This window comes from Oncorhynchus masou, chromosome 31 (assembly GCF_036934945.1).
Source record: "Oncorhynchus masou masou isolate Uvic2021 chromosome 31, UVic_Omas_1.1, whole genome shotgun sequence".
Classification (NCBI taxonomy): Eukaryota; Metazoa; Chordata; class Actinopteri; order Salmoniformes; family Salmonidae; genus Oncorhynchus; species Oncorhynchus masou.
In genome coordinates, this window is record NC_088242.1 from 81782667 (window position 1) to 81799985 (window position 17319).

The following is a 17319-nucleotide window of genomic DNA, read 5'->3' on the forward strand; positions in this document are numbered from 1 at the left end:
TAACACTTAGAGGACAGTGCAGGCTTTGGTATAAATGCAATATGACTTCTTGCACACAGTGCTAACACTTAGAGGACAGTGCAGGCTTTGGTATAAATAAAATATGACTTCTTGCACACAGTGCTAACACTTAGAGGACAGTGCAGGCTTTGGTATAAATACAATATGACTTCTTGCACACAGTGCTAACACTTAGAGGACAGTGCAGGCTTTGGTATAAATAAAATATGACTTCTTGCACACAGTGCTAACACTTAGAGGACAGTGCAGGCTTTGGTATAAATACAATATGACTTCTTGCACACAGTGCTAACACTTAGAGGACAGTGCAGGGTTTGGTATAAATACAATATGACTTCTTGCACACAGTGCTAACACTTAGAGGACAGTGCAGGGTTTGGTATAAATACAATATGACTTCTTGCACACAGTGCTAACACTTAGAGGACAGTGCAGGGTTTGGTATAAATACAATATGACTTCTTGCACACAGTGCTAACACTTAGAGGACCGTGCAGGGATTGGTATAAATACAATATGACTTCTTGCACACAGTGCTAACACTTAGAGGACAGTGCAGGCTTTGGCATAAATAAATCTAGTACATTAAGCGTCCTGTACTCTTTTCACATCCATTCACAGGCCTATTATAAACATGTTTAGATGTCAAGTAAAAATGATGAGAGACACTCGTCATCAACTAACTACCCAGCTTGCACTACACTTGTTTGCCACATTGATTCTACACTGAGTATACAAAACTTTACAAACACCTGCTCTTTCCATGACATAGACTGACCAGGTTTATCCAGGTGAAAAAGATGATCCCTTATTGATGTCACTTGTTAAATCCACTTCAATCAGTGTAGATGAAGGGGAGGAGACCGGTGAAAGAAGGATTTTTAAGCCTTGAGACAATTGATTTATTGAGACAATTGTGTGTGTGTGTCATTCAGAGAGTGAATAGGCAAGACAAAATATTTAAGTGCCTTTGAACGGGGTATGGTAGTAGGTGCAAGGCGCACTGGTTTGAGTGTGTCAAGAACTGCAACGCAGCTGGGTTTTCATGCTCAACAGTTTCCCGTGTGTATCAAGAATGGTCCACCACCCAAAGGACATCCAGACAATTTGACACAACTGTGGGAAGCATTGGAGTCAAAATAGGCCCTTTGAAACACTTTCGAAACCTTGTAGAATCCATGCCCTGAAAAATTTAGGCTGCTCTGAGGGCGGGGTGGGGGGGCGGGGTGCAACTCAATATTAGGAAGGTGTTTTGTACAATCAGCGTATATTTTAATTCAGTTGTAATCAATAAACCAGAGACAGCTTGTTTTACTGTAGCATCCCAAATATGAAAACATTTCCTCTCAAATGCAGAATTGATATGAACTAAGCACACTGCAGACACAAGTTCTGATTCCACTCCATCGACTCTGGATTTAGAGAGAATTATTGAAATCTTTCAGCATGTAATATCATCCGTCTGATCTCCTGCCTGATCTCTTCTAACAATGTCTGAGGCTTGGCATGGATTTGCATAACCTACTGTGTGATCTCTGATGTTATGAAGCATAATGGCAGTTTTATCCACCAACACAGTTTGGACTCTACAAAGTTGTAATTCCTGTGGAGGATTTACTGTCATGATTACCTTTAATCTTGTCAGCTTTCATATGTCCTACTTTCTTACATCGAATCACATCGGAATCAAATGAATTAAATGAGATATTTTATTGGACAAAGAGTTAACCCTGTAACTGCAAAGCAACGAACAGGTGTTACTTGGACTAAGGAAATGCAGCAGTGTAGACTGAATTATAATTTTTTTAAATATGCAGCTGCTAGAAAGTAGTTTTACCCAAAATCCAAGCATTCTTCAATAAGAAAAACAGAACTCAAAACATAATAATACATAACAAAAAGCAGTTAACTGGAAGGTACAAAACACCTCTTCCGCACAACATTCATAGTTTTTGCTGAAGGAGAAAGATCATCTCAGAACTTTGCAAAGAAGCAATCACAAAAATGAGAATGACACAACTCACTTGGTAACTCACATGAAAACTCACATGGAAACTCCTCAAACCATTTCCAAAACAGACATACAACTCAGACCTCCCACAGATTCTATACAATTTTTCTATTGTATTTGAGCAAACAGAGTGAATTCTGGGTAAGGCTAAACCTGCTCTAGTCTACACCCATTGGAGAGATAGCACATGAACGGTAAAGCACAGTAACAATCTATAAAATACAAAACGTGAATATATTATCCATATTTATCCAAAATGAGGACTGGTGAGGGTGTACAGAAGATTTTACAATTCTATAACACAGTCTATGCCTGGATATTCTGGCAGGTTCAGATCGTATTTCTTCTGGATGTCATAAGGCAGGAAGCGTCCCGCCAAGTAGTGCTTCCCTGTGAAACTGGTGGCACATCTCTTTGGTGCCATAAGCGAGATCAGGACGTCTGGGTTGATCCCATCTGAGGTGACCTGGTCAACATCCCAACCTTTAATAAACAAGGAAATGATGATCACCATTTGAATTCCATCTCCATTGATGGGACAACTAACCTGCCATCTACTAGCTATGTCACGTGACATAACATCATGGAGAGCGTGAGTATCTCACTTGAGCTTCTCCTTTCAACTTTAATCGGCATTTCATATCTTACAGATTAGACACCTGCCAGGTAGCAGCATTCCAGAACAAGTTAAATGGGGAGAGGGTGTGATATAATGGCCAAATATATGCACTACACTTAGCTATATGCTTTACTATCTCATTCCATCCAGGTTGGTCTCTACAGCTCGGTAATGTTGAGGATGACTTGAGGTTGATCTGACAAAGGCTATCGCAGATGCAAATGTGGCCGGTGAATTGTGGAGAACACAGGAGGCTGCTGAGGGAAGGATGGCTCATAAACATGTCTGGAATGGAGTAAATGGAATGGTATTAAACACATGGAAACCATGTGTTTGATGTGTTGATACCATTCCATTGACACCGTTTACGATATTACTATGAACCCGTCCTCCCCAATCAAGGTGCCACCAACCTCCTGTGGTGGAGCATGTACAGGCCTTTATTTTGTATGGCTTACTCGTGTTTAGCTCAGAGCTAAAATCCTGTTTTGGGCAAATTTCTGTACATTTGTGCAACACTGGTACATGTTGAATGTGCAGCATAGCTTTTAGCCTTACCTGAGGGTATGTCCAAACTTACGATGGGGATCTTGACCTGCTTCAGAGTGACTAGGATGCCAATGTAGGGCTCCTTCACGTCTGTGTGGTCAGTCTCTGGCCCCAGGATGGCATCGATCACCAGGTTATAGGCATCGTTGATCAACTGCACCTTAACACACCACCATAACACAACCACAACTCAAACTCTGGTCAGCATCTGGACAAGAGCTTTACATTGTTCTCACAGCTCCAGCAAGGTGCACTTTCATAAGTCAGTTCCGCTAGCAGATGTCAACTTTAATTCAAGGATTAATTTGTACAATACACAAATTAATACTAACATACTGACATCTAACATTTAATGTTTTATAATCCTTTTTTATGTTCCTCACCTCTGTTGGGAGATAGGAGAGGAATGGGATGTCCATCTTTTCACACTGAACTGTGAAGTCCTGTTGAATGGTGTGAGGGGTACGTTTGGGATAGTAGATGGTTGGCTCATACTCCTGTGAGAGAGAGAGAGAGAAAATACTACTATCGGTCAAAAGTTTGGACACACCTACTCATTCAAGGGTTTTTCTTTAATTTTGCTATTTTCTACATTGTAGAATAATAGTGAAGACTATGAAACGCATTCATAAAACTATGAAATAACACATATGGAATCATGTAGTAACCAAAAAAAGTGTTAAACAAATCAAAACATATTTTATATTTGAGATACTTAAAATAGCCACCCTTTGACTTGATGACAGCTATGCACACTCTTGACATTCTCTCAACCAGCTTCGCCTGGAATGCTTTTCAAACAGTCTTGAAGGAGTTCCCACATATGCTGAGTACTTGTTGGCTGCTATCCTTCACTCTGCGGTCCGACTCATCCCAAACCACCTCAATTTGTTTGGGGTCGGGGGATTGTGGAGGCCAGGTTATCTGATGAAGCACTTCATCACTCTCCTTCTTGGTAAAATATCCCTTACACAGCCTGGAGGTGTGTTGGGTCATTGTGTTAGCATCCTTCACTCATGCTGCCAAACATACCCTTGTAAAACTGACCATTCTACCAATCCTAGACTTTGGCGTTGTCATTTACAAAATAGCATCCAATACCCTACTCAACAAATTGGATGCAGTCTATCACAGTGCAATCCGTTTTGTTGTCACCAAAGCCCCATATACTACCCACCATTGCGACCTTTACGCTCTCATTGGCTGGCCCTCACTTCATACTTGTCGCCAAACCCACTGGCTCCATGTCATCTACAAGACCCTGCTAGGTAAAGTCCCCCCATCTCAGCTCGCTAGTCACCATAGCATCTCCCACCTGTAGCACACGCTCCAGCAGGTATATCTCTCTAGTCACCCCCAAAACCAATTCTTTTTTTGGCCACCTCTCCTTCCAGTTCTCTGCTGCCAATGACTGGAACAAACTACAAAAATCTCTGAAACTGGAAACACTTATCTCCCTCCCTAGTTTTAAGCACCAACTGTCAGAGCAGCTTACAGATTACTGCACCTGTACATAGCCCACCTATATTTTAGCCCAAACAACTACCTCATTCCCTACTGTATTTAATTGTATTTATTTATTTTGCTCCTTTGCACCCCATTATTTTTATTTCTACTTTGCACATTCTTCCATTGCAAATCTACCATTACAGTGTTTTACTTGCTATATTGTATTTACTTTGCCACCATGGCCTTTTTTTGCCTTTACCTCCCTTATCTCACCTCATTTGCTCACATCGTATATAGACTTGTTGATACTGTATTATTGACTGTATGTTTGTTTTACTCCATGTATAACTCTGTGTCATTGTATGTGTCGAACTGGTTTGCTTTATCTTGGCCAGGTCGCAATTGTAAATGAGAACTTGTTCTCAACTTGCCTACCTGGTTAAATAAAGGTGAAATAAAAAAATAAATAAAAATTGTCCTGTTGAAAAACAAATGATAGTCCCACTAAGCCCAAACCAGATGGGATGGCATATCGCTGCAGAATGCTGTTGTAGCCATGCTGGTTAAGTGTGCACAAGTACACATACAAAGATCATCCGTTCCCCCACACCGCGTCTCACAAAGACATGGCGGTTGGTACCAAAAATCTCCAATTTGGACTCTAGGCCAAAGGACAAATTTCCACCAGTCTAATGTCCATTGCTTGTGTTTCTTGGCCCAAGCAAGTCTCTTCGTCTTATTGGTGTCCTTTAGTAGTGGTTTCTTTGCAGTCATTCGACCATGAAGGCCTGATTCACGCAGTCTCCTGTGAACAGTTGATGTTGAGATGTGTCTGTTACTTGAACTCTGTGAAGCATTTATTTGGGCTGCAATTTCTGAAACTGGTAACTCTAATGAACTTATCCTCTGCAGCAGGTAACTTTGGGTCTTCCATTCCTGTGGCGGTCCTCATGAGCGCCAGTTTCATCATAGCGCTTGATGGTTTTTGTGACTGCACTTGGAGAAACTTCAAAGTTCTTGAAATTGTTGGGATTGACTGACCTTCATGTCTTAACATAATGATGGACAGTTGTTTCTCGTTCCTTATTTTAGATCAAATCAAATTTTTTTGTCACGTGCGCCGAATACAACAGGTGTAGACCTTACAGTGAAATGTTTACTTACAAGCCCCTAACCAAAAATGCAGTTTAAAAAAATCAAATAAGAATAAGAAATAAAAATAAAAAGTGATTAAAGAGCAGCAGTAAAATAATATTAGCGAGACTATATACAGGTACAGAGTCAATGTGCGGGGCACCGGTTAGTTGAGGTAATATGTACATGTAGGTAGAGTTATTAAAGTGACTATGCATAGAAGCTGTTTAGATGCCTCTATTCTTGCCATAATATGGACTTGGTCTTTTACCAAATAGGGCCATCTTCTTTATATCCCCCCTATCTTGTCACAACACAACTGATTGGCTCAAACTCACCAAGAAGGAAAGAAATTCCACAAAATGTTTTTAACAAGGCACACCTGTTAATTGAAATGCATTCCTGGTGACTACCTTATGAAGCTGGCTGAGAGAATGCCAAGAGTGTGCAAAGCTGTTATCAAGGGAAAGGGTGGCTGCTTTGAAGAATCTCAAATATATTTAGATTTGTTTGACACTTTTTTGTTGGTTACTACATGATTTCATATGTGTTATTTCATAGTTTTTATGTCTACATGGTTATTCTACAATGTAGAAAATAGTAAAAAGAAAAACCCTTGAATGAGTAGGTGTTCTAAAACTTTTGACCGGTAGTGTATATGAAAATGTAATATGAATGAAATAGTCCGTAACCATATAAATCAATACAGGCCCTCTAAGATGACAAGGTGACAATTTAAGAGAGAACATACTTTGCTGTCTGTGGGTTGATCAGGGCTGGAGAGATAGACAGCTAGAGACTGACAGGGCTGCCCTCTGATTAGCACAGCGCTGTAAGCCTACTATCACTCTGGACTCTGGGATGACTAAATTACACCTCCATGATTAATGATAGACGTTTAGGGAGAGTGGAAAGCCAGACACCTGTGGCTTGTGATGTTAAACGACGGCCAGCCATGATCCCCACCGCTAATGGGCCTCAATCACAGTGATAAGTACCTCATACAAGTACCTCATACAAGTACTTGGGAGTATGGCTAGACAGTACACTTCCCTTCTCTCAGCACATATCAAAGCTGCAGGCTAAGGTTAAATCTAGACTTGGTTTCCTCTATCGTAATCGCTCCTCTTTCACCCCAGCTGCTAAATTAACCCTGATTCAGATGACCATCCTACCCATGCTAGATTACGGAGACATCCTTTATAGATTGGCAGGTAAGGGTGCTCTCGAGTGGCTAGATGTTCTTTACCATTTGGTCATCAGATTTGCCACCAATGCTCCTTACAGGACACATCACTGCACTCTATACTCTTCTGTAAACTGGTCATCTCTGAAAACCTGTAACAAGACCCACTGGTTGGTTGATGCTAATTTATAAAACTTAGGCCTCACTCCCCCCTATCTGAGATACCTACTGCAGCCCTCATCCTCCACATACACCACCCGTTCTGCCAGTCACATTCTGTTAAAGGTCCCCAAAGCACACACATCCCTGGGTCGCTCCTCTTTCAGGCCGAGCCAGCTAGTGACTGGAATGAGCTGCAAAAAACACTCAAACTGAACAGTTTTATCTCAATCTCTTCATTCAAAGATTCAGTCATGGACACTCTTACTGACAGTTGTGGCTGCTTGGTATGATATATTGCTGTCTCTACCTTCTTGCCTTTGTGCTGTTGCCTGTACCCAATAATGTGTGTACCATGTTTCGTGCTGTTACCAAGTTGTGCTGCTGCGATGTTGTGTTGCTACCATGTTGTTGTCATGTGGTGTTGCTGCCATGCTGTGTTGTCATGTGTTGCTGCCATGCAATGTGGTTGACTTAAGTCTCTCTTTATGTAGTGTTGTGGTGTCTCTCTTGTCGTGATGTGTGTTTATTCCTATATTTTTAATCCCAGCCCCCATCCCAGCAGGAGGCCTTTTGCCTTTTGGTAGGGCGTCATTGCAAATACAGTAAGAATTTGTTCTTAACTTATTTGCCTAGTTAAATAAAGGTTAAATATATACATTTGAAGTCGGAAGTTTACATACACCTTAGCCAAATACATTTAAACTCAGTTTTTCACAATTCCTGACATTTAATCCAAGTAAAAAAATCCCTGTTTTAGGTCAGTTAGAATCACCACTTTATTTTAAGAATGTGAAATGTCAGAATAATAGTAGAGAGAATGATTTATTTCATCTTTTATTTATTTCATCACATTCCCAGTGGGTCAGAAGTTTACATACACTCAATTAGTATTGGTAGCCTTCCACAAGCTTCCCATAATAAGTTGGGTGAATTTTGGCCCATTCCTCCTGACAGAGCTGGTGTAACTGAATCAGGTTTGTAGGCTTCCTTGCTCGCACACACTTTTTCAGTTCTGCCCACACATTGTCTATAGGATTGAGGTCAGGGCTTTGTGATGACCACTCCAATACCTTAACTTTGTTGTCCTTAAGCCATTTTGCCACAACTTTGGAAGTATGCTTGGGGTCATTGTCCATTTGGAAGACCCAAGCTTTAACTTCCTGACTGATGTCTTGAGATGTTGCTTCAATATATCCACATCATTTTCCTTCCTCATAAGGCCATCTATTTTGTGAAGTGCACCAGTCCCTCTTGCAGCAAAGCATCCCCATCCCAACGATGAACCAGACATGTGGAGGTCTACAATTTCTCTTCTGAGGTCTTGGCTGATTTCTTTTGATTTTCCCATGATGTCAAGCAAAGAGGCACTGAGTTTGAAGGTAGGCCTTGAAATACATCAACAGGTACACCTCCAAATGACTCAAATGATGTCAATCAGCCTATCATAAGTTTATAAAGCCCTAACATAATTTTCTGTAATTTCCCAAGCTGTTTAAAGGCCCAGCCAACTTAGTGTATGTAAACTTCTGACCCACTGGAATTGTAATACAGTGAATGATAAGTGACTAGCCAGCAGCATACCACCCATGATTAGCCAGCAGCATATCACCCTGCATACCACTGCTGGTTTGCTTCTGAAGCTAAGCAGTGTTGGTTCTTGTCAGTTCCCTGGATGGGAAACCAGATGCTGCTGGAAGTGGAGTTGGAGGGTCAGTAGGAGGCACTCTTTCCTCTGGTCTAAAACACTGCCCTGTATAGGGTGCCGTCTTTTGGATGGGACATTAAACTGGTGTCCTGACTCTCTGATGTCATTAAAGATCCCATGGCACTTAATGTAAGACCTCGGAGTCCTGGCTAAACTCCCAAACTGGCCCTCAAACCATCATGGTCACCTAAGAATTCCCAGTTACAATTGGCTCATTCATTCCCCTCCTTTCCCCTGTAACTATTCCCCAGGTCGTTGCTGTAAATGAGAACGTCTTCTCAGTCAACTTACCTGGTAAAATGTAAACAATTGTTACTTGTGTCACAAAAATTACTTGTGTCATGCACAAAGTAGATGTCCTAACCGACTTGCAAAATCTATAGTTTGATAACAAGACATTTTTGGAGTGGTAGAAAAACAAGTTTTAATGACTCCAACCTAAGTGTATATAAACTTCCAACTTCAACGGTATCTTTTTAAATAGTGTAAGTGAAAGGGCCTCAGTGTCCTGCTGGTCATGCTGGGTATGTAAACCAGGCAGTGAGAGGTTTAGGTTCCTCCATCTCTGACTAACTGGCCCTGGTCTGTCAGAGGGTGAAGTGGTCTGTTAGCCCAGATATCAGTCTACGTGCTCCAACTCGTTCCTGGGAGACATTAAACCAATCAGGCTTCAACCACAGGGGCTAAAGAACAGGCAACTGACATCATCTTTCATAACTGCCGCTAAAGAACCCAGAGAGAGACGACCCTCTAGGGTGGCTGCGACCCCTCCGTGACCCCTTGGTGTCCTGACTTAGAAGAGGTAACAACGTCAACAAGAGACAGACATACCTTGGGGATGGAGGCACCATCAGGACGCTCTCTAGCATCAACAAGCGTCAACTAAGAGGTACATCAACAGGTTACAGACAGGTCACACGCCTTTTCCTGTTGATGTTAAGCCTTCCCACCGTTGAACTTCCTCTCCCTGATGGATGAGTATTCTGAGTAGGCCTTGAAGGAGCGTCTTTCCTGTGGTCACAGTCCGTTGAGATTCACAGTGGTTTGTTTCAACCGTGACACAAAGGCAACATTCAAAGGACATTATGGAATCTCTGAGACTCATCAGTCGTGATGAACACCTTGACTCTTTCAGACGTCGAGGCCAAGGAGTTTATGTTCAAAAGAAACACGAAAGAACCGCATTATGTTCCCGAAAGAACTGTAGAACATCATGTGCATCCTCCCTTGCCTGAGCAACAGGCTGGACTAACGGTCACAGACATAACCATACTCAGACAGAATCTGACAAAGATGAGCTTTGACTTGGGGACTGTTTGTCTTTTCCATATGCAATATTTTGGCTCGTCATTTATTTAGCAGTGGAAAGAACCATGGATGCATGCCAAACATACTGTATCTTTTATACTGATAACAAGTTCAAACAGGTGCCATTAATACAGGTAAACGAGTGGAGGACAGAGGAGCCTCTTAAAGAAGAAGTTACAGGTCTGTGAGAGCCAGAAATCTTGCTCGATTGTAGGTGACCAAATACTTATTTTCCACCATAATTTGCAAATTAATTAATTAAAAATCCTACAATGTGATTTTCTGGATTCTTTTTCTCATTTTGTCTGTCATAGTTGAAGTGTACCTATGATGAAAATTACAGTCCTCTCTCATCTTTTTAAGTGGGAGAACTTGCACAATTGGTGGCTGACTAAATACTTTTTTTGCCCCACTGTATATGGTGAAGTTATATAGATACAGTCCGTTTAAGGCAGGAAAACAATAACACATTTGTGGTTTCGACCACATAGAATAAAGAAAGTAGACTTGCCACACTATATCATAACGTGTAAATCCTTCTTCAAATTATGTTTTTAGTTCATGTACTGTTACCGTCTGTAGTATTGCAATAAATGTCTTCACATGACAGAACAGCACATCCACAGTCATGCAAACTAATGTGACTAAAGTCATGACATCAACAACATGTTATCATGGTATGCTACCACTGCCAACTGTATCCAGACAGTATTTTAATGAGGGTAAGAATGAAGTGATGTCATCGACATGTTCAATCCCATGATGGATCAATTAATCATTAAGGTCTACTTATAGGAGTTGTAATGAAAATCTTCTAAACCCTTTTACTTTATACTGCAATAAACTCACTGAACCATTTCATTCATTACTAACTATAGTCTGACATTGTCCACATGGCCATGTGTGTGAGATGGCTGGAGGGTGCATGGCTGGTGCAGTCTTCTGTGGTATACTTACAAATATGCGCAAGTGGCGGGCACACACCAGGCCGATGGAGCCGTTCTGGTCAGGACCACAGACTACCAACACTGTTGGCTGCTTCTTACCCAGGGAGGTCAGAGGAAAGGCCTGGAGGGAGAGAGAGACAGAGAGTGAGACAAAGACGTCACCAGTTAGCCTAGCAGACTCATTGTCCAGGGTACAGGTCATCCAACCCGTGAGGCTGACCCTCCATCACGGTCAAACTCTCACCTTCGCGTACCAGGGACGCAATGCCATAGCCAGGGGAAATAGTACCCAGGTCTTTTTTTAAAGACAGAAAGCCCCAAACGAATTAAACCCAGACAGGAGTGGAAAAAATACCAGACCCGGACACCACAGGATGCTCCCTTTAAATAACACACTACTTTCCATCAGGCCTGAGCCATGAGTTTTCCCACCGGGCCACTGGCATCTCCCCCTCTCTGTTTTACAGGGGCACAGCACATACCCCAGTAAATCCCCTCACACGTCCTTAAGAGAAGCAGCAGAGGTATCTCCCACTATATCCTGCTGGAGTTGGCGTGTTAACTTAAGTGGTCCAATCTTCCTCCTCACACCTAAATAGGATCAGTAGGGGAGTGAAACATGTAGTGTTGCTAGCTACTATCAACATCACAGCTGAAGGTGTCTTACCTTACTTTCCAACAGCTTTAACACACCAAATATGTAGCATAACCCTAGGTATTAAATATACTGGACAAATTTCAATATGGCCGCTAAAACCGGGAGTCTAAATGGAGTGGTACATTACAGTGCAACAAATGGAGCCGTACTCTAATTGCAGTATCTGATTAATACAGACATGAAAGAATGAATTACAGTAATGATGCCGGGAGAAGAGAGACAGCAGCCATTATCTGTAACATAAATGTTCTGTCTAGGAGTAGATACACTCTAAATGAGATGAAAGAAGGATGGTAATGGCGGCATCAAGTCCGTGAGGTGGAAGGATAATGATGGCAGCAGAAGCTACCTTCCGAGCGTAGCGAGAGACGAAATAGATAGGTAAGAGCATTTATCCTAAGTGGCTGATCAGATGAAACGACTTCCGGGTGTCATTAAGGGTGTAGTAGTGTGTCTCCTGCTGTGCATCAGGGTTTTCATGTGTGTCTCTCGTTGCGCTGATGTGATGACACCCTCTCAGACTTGCTCCGCTGTGGCAAATGCTAACGCTAATTAGCACAGTAGCCCAATAAGGACCAGCCATCTTTGATAGGAGTGACATTCAATATCCAGATACTGTGAATGCAGTGGAAAACCTGAGTGCCTTTTACAGCAGCATCCTAACTGTATCATCTTATATTTTCTATCTTATCTCACCTTGCTTTAGGATTGGGCCATTAGCGCTAACAAAATGTTTAAAGACTAAAGAGAAGGTCATTTCAGTGGATATCTAAAATTCACATCCAGTGGAACAAGCTGGTTTTAGAGGAGTAGGTTGCCCTGGTCTGGGTTTAGTAGTCTGGGTTTAGCCCTGCTACCCTGCCTCCTATCTGGAGGAATCCTGTTGTGTCAGCTCATGGTGCCAGGCTCTGCAGTCCTATCCTCATACATGTGTAGGATACGACTGCAGGGTTAAACCAACCGACCGCCTGGTCAAAGTGTTCCTGACACAAAGTGTGTTCCTGACAGCTCCACACTCCGTACACTGCTGCTGACCACAGGCAGTCTGACTGGGAGAACTAACTTACAGAACGCTCACCACACATTACACACACACACACACACACACACACACACACACACACACACACACACACACACACACACACACACACACACACACACACACACACACACACACACACACACACACACACACACACACACACACACACACACACACACACACATACACACAGGAGCAATGGCTGCATTGACTCTAATAAGGTCCCTGAGGCTAAGCCTACTTTTTTTCCCCTACACATATTCTACGAGGTCAGTCGACTGAGAACATATTCTCATTAACAGTAACGACCCTGGGAATAGTTGATTTTAATTGGTAAGTCTATCGGCCAGCTAACTATCTAAACTTGTAGCAAGTATGGCCAAATTACCGACCGGGGTGGGGCCCATTGATCATCCGTTATCATATTAAAAACTGCAAACATTTGCCTCCACCCTATGGCAAAATGTGCATAATTTCAGGAAATTAGCTGTAAAACTGCAAAAAATACATCTCTGCCCATGGCAAAATGAGTAGAATTGCATTAAATGAGTTATTATATTTGTCGCCCCCACCCCCCATGCCCATCCCACTATAGGGCCTCTGCTCTCATCCATCTGACACACACACACACAGACACACCACACACACTTGCCCCCACACCCACGTGTCCCACCACACATACAGCCACAAATACAAAAAACCCAAAATACCATGATATTTAGTATTTTCACAATATAATGTTTCATTATTTCAAATATTCATAAATTATTGTAATAAAATAAAAATAAAAGACATCTAAATACTATTCATATTACAGAGCAAGTGGTAAAGCTTCATGTGACACCTTTTGTCTTGTAGCATCTACAGATGAAACATTATGGTGCCTGGGTAAGGCCAAAATGGCACCAATATTCCAACTTCAATTCATTATTTCTCAATGATGCCTTAAGATACAAATGTCAAATATGTATCAACAATCTTTCCTCCAAAGGACACTTTTATGGATTACATTTTGTGAAAATCGAAAATATAATGGTCTCCTTTGTTCTAGTTTCATAAGGAATCACCCAAACATAAACATACAGCCACACATTCCTGATGAAAGCTGAGCGGGATAATCAATGTGTTTTTCAATGGACATGTTGCCATATTCAACACATCCTGAGTAGACAGAACAGGGACACAGGGACACAGGGACAGCAGACTCCAGCGTTTACTGCCTATGGAACTGGAGCATTCTTTGTGTCCCCAGGTGCTGAAAGGCCTTTGCCTGCTATCCCTACCCCCGAGGCTAAACGCAGGCGCTGCACTCACGCACGCCAGATCACAGAGGAACACCGATGAGATGGACCCTTGATGGGCCCGTGTGGTTGATGCCAGGGGGGTTGAGCTCTTTGGGCGTATATGGGGTGGATTACTCTGTGAGGAGTTCATGTTATCTGGCAAACGCAACCACTGTAGTGAAATCTCAAAGCCTTACTACTGAACTCAAAATCAAATCAAATCAAATTTATTTGTCACATACACATGGTTAGCAGATGTTAATGAGAGTGTAGCGAAATGCTTGTGCTTATAGTTCCGACAATGCAGTAATAACCAACGAGTAATCTAACCTAACAATTCCACAACTACTGTCTTATACACACAAGTGTAAAGGGATAAAGAATATGTACATAAAGATATTTGAATGAGTGATGGTACAGAACAGCATAGGCAAGATGCAGTAGATGGTATCGAGTACAGTATATACATATGAGATGAGTAATGTAGGGTATGTAAACAAAGTGGCATAGTTTAAAGTGGCTAATGATACATATATTACATAAAGATGCAGTAGATTATATAAGGTACAGTATATACATATACATATGAGATGAGTAATATAGGGTATGTAAACATTATATTAGGTAGCATTGTTTAAAGTGGCTAGTGATATATTTGACATCAATTTCCATCAATTCCCATTATTAAAGTGGCTGGAGTTGAGTCAGTGTGTTCGAGACAGCAACTCAATGTTAGTGGTGGCTGTTTAACAGTCTGATGACCTTGAGCTAGAAGCTGTTTTTCAGTCTCTCGGTCCCTGCTTTGATGCACCTGTACTGACCTCGCCTTCTGGATGATAGCGGGGTGAACAGGCAGTGGCTCGGGTGGTTGTTGTCGTTGATGATCTTTATGGTCTTCCTGTGACATCGGGTGGTATAGGTGCCCTGGAGGGCAGGTAGTTTGCCCCCGGTGATGCGTTGTGCAGACCTCACTACCCTCTGGAGAGCCTTACGGTTGTGGGCGGAGCAGTTGCCGTACCAGGCGGTGATACAGCCCAACAGGATGCTATCGATTGTGCATCTGTAGAAGTTTGAGAGTGCTTATGGTGACAAGCCGAATTTCTTCAGCCTCCTGAGGTTGAAGAGGCGCTGCTGCGCCTTCTTCACGATGCTGTCTGTGTGGATGGACCAATTCAGTTTGTCTGTGATGTGTATGCCGAGGAACTTAAAACGTACTACCCTCTCCACTACTGTCCCATCGATGTGGATAGGGAGGTGCTCCCTCTGCTGTTTCCTGAAGTTCACAATCATCTCCTTTGTTTTGTTGACGTTGAGTGTGAGGTTATTTTCCTGAACTTTGATGTCATGCATGTGGGTGCAGTAGCCCCAGGCCAAGCCAGACGCTGCTTGTCTAGCTACGTACGGTATGTGTGCTGCGGCTGCGGCCGCTCGAGCCATGGACCATTATCTTTTGGTGATAATGATGGTAGGTGGATGTGGTTGAGGTAATCAGACGCTCTGAGGGGATCTCTCACTCTTTCTTGGTCTCTCTCTCTTTATCTCTGATAGGAAAATGTCTTATGTCTGAAAGCTCAAGGAACATTAATCACATCACACCGGGTTCCTGTGGAGGATACGACTGCAGGGTTAAACCAACCCACCTCCAGGTCAAAGTGTTCCTCACACAAAGTGTGTTCCTGACAGCTCCACACTCCGTACACTGCTGCTGACCACAGGCAGTCTGACTGGGAGAACTAACTTACAGAACACTCACCACACATTACACAAAGGGACAAACACACACACACACACACACACACACACACACACACACACACACACACACACACACACACACACACACACACACACACACACACACACACACACACACACACACACAGGGGTCTGATGTAAATAGGGATTTATAAATACATTTGATTGATTGATGGATAGATAGATAGATTAATGAGTAGCTCGAAAAAGGTGGTTCTTGGAGAGAGGAAGGAAAGAGGAGTGGGGGGATAAGGGTGGTACATAAAGTACCTTGGTGATGGCGATGGCACAGGCATGCCCCCAGATCTCTATCAGCTGCTGCTGGCCAAACCTGTAGTCCCTCAGCAGCTCTGTCTCAATGGCTGCTGTCTCCACTTTACTGTAGGGAAACACAACACAGAGTAATAGCATTAGCATCATCAATCAGATTCAATCAATCACAATTCAATTATATATTGTGTACGGTAGCACTGTTTATGAATCTCTCAGCAAACTAGACCTAAACCTCAAAAACATATGTTGCTGTGTTGCGTGTTAGATGAAATGCTTGGTTGGGGATTGTCTGATGCCTGAGGTATTTCCTTTGAGTGTAATGACACTACCAAGTTGAAGTTTATGAAGTAGATATTTATACGGCTCTGAAACAGGTATACAGGTGAGGCTGACAGGCCTGAACTGATATCATAACTCTGCCATGTGGGCTCATTTAACCAGAGAGGGAGCTGCTGTGGAAACACAGAGAAAGTACACTATTCCATATTACACTAGAGACACCTGGTGGAGAGATGGAGTACTACATCAAGACATTCTCAGAATTTTTATTTTTTATTTATTTATTTTACCTTTATTTAACCAGGCAAGTCAGTTAAGAACAAATTCTTATTTTCAATGACGGCCTGGGAACAGTGGGTTAACTGCCTGTTCAGGGGCAGAACGACAGATTTTCTACCTTGTCAGCTCGGGGGTTTGAACTCTCAACCTTCCGGTTACTAGTCCAGCGCTCTAACCATACCATGGAGAATATTATAATCAAAGCATATAGTATGATAACATACACAGAGTATACCAATTATTACGAACACTTTACTAATGATGAGTTGCACCCCCACCTCAATTTGTCGGGGCATGGACTCCACAAGTTGCCGAAAGATTTCCACAGGGATGCTAGCCCATGTTGACTCCAATGCTTCCCACAGTTGTGTCAAGTTGGCTGGATGTCCTTTGAGTGGTGGACCATTATTGATACACACAAGAAACATGAGCTTGAAAAAACCCAGCAGCATTGCAGTTCTTGACACAAACCGGTGCGCGTGGCACCTGCTACCATACCCCGTTCAAGGACACTTACATCTTTTGTCTTGCCCAGTCACCCTCTAAATGGCGTACATACACAATCCATGTCTCAATTGTCTCAAGGCTTAAAAAATATTCTTTAACATGTCTCCTCCCCTTCATCTCCACTAACTGAAGTGGATGTATGTCTATCA

The 17319-nt window shown here is 42.4% G+C and overlaps 1 protein-coding gene across 1 annotated transcript in view; it reads right to left on the bottom strand.

Annotated features, from left to right (window-relative positions):
- Window positions 1-1712: 1712 nt before the first annotated feature.
- LOC135524554 (yjeF N-terminal domain-containing 3-like) overlaps window positions 1713-17319 on the bottom strand; it is a 74026-nt gene continuing 58419 nt past the window's right edge. The window contains exons 2-6 of the mRNA XM_064952187.1: window positions 16103-16211; window positions 11102-11212; window positions 3584-3697; window positions 3210-3360; window positions 1713-2515 (exon numbers count right to left, since the gene is read on the bottom strand). Coding sequence (XP_064808259.1) covers window positions 2319-2515; window positions 3210-3360; window positions 3584-3697; window positions 11102-11212; window positions 16103-16211 — 682 coding nt within the window. The 3' untranslated portion in view covers window positions 1713-2318. The remainder of the gene's footprint in view (window positions 2516-3209; window positions 3361-3583; window positions 3698-11101; window positions 11213-16102; window positions 16212-17319) is intronic.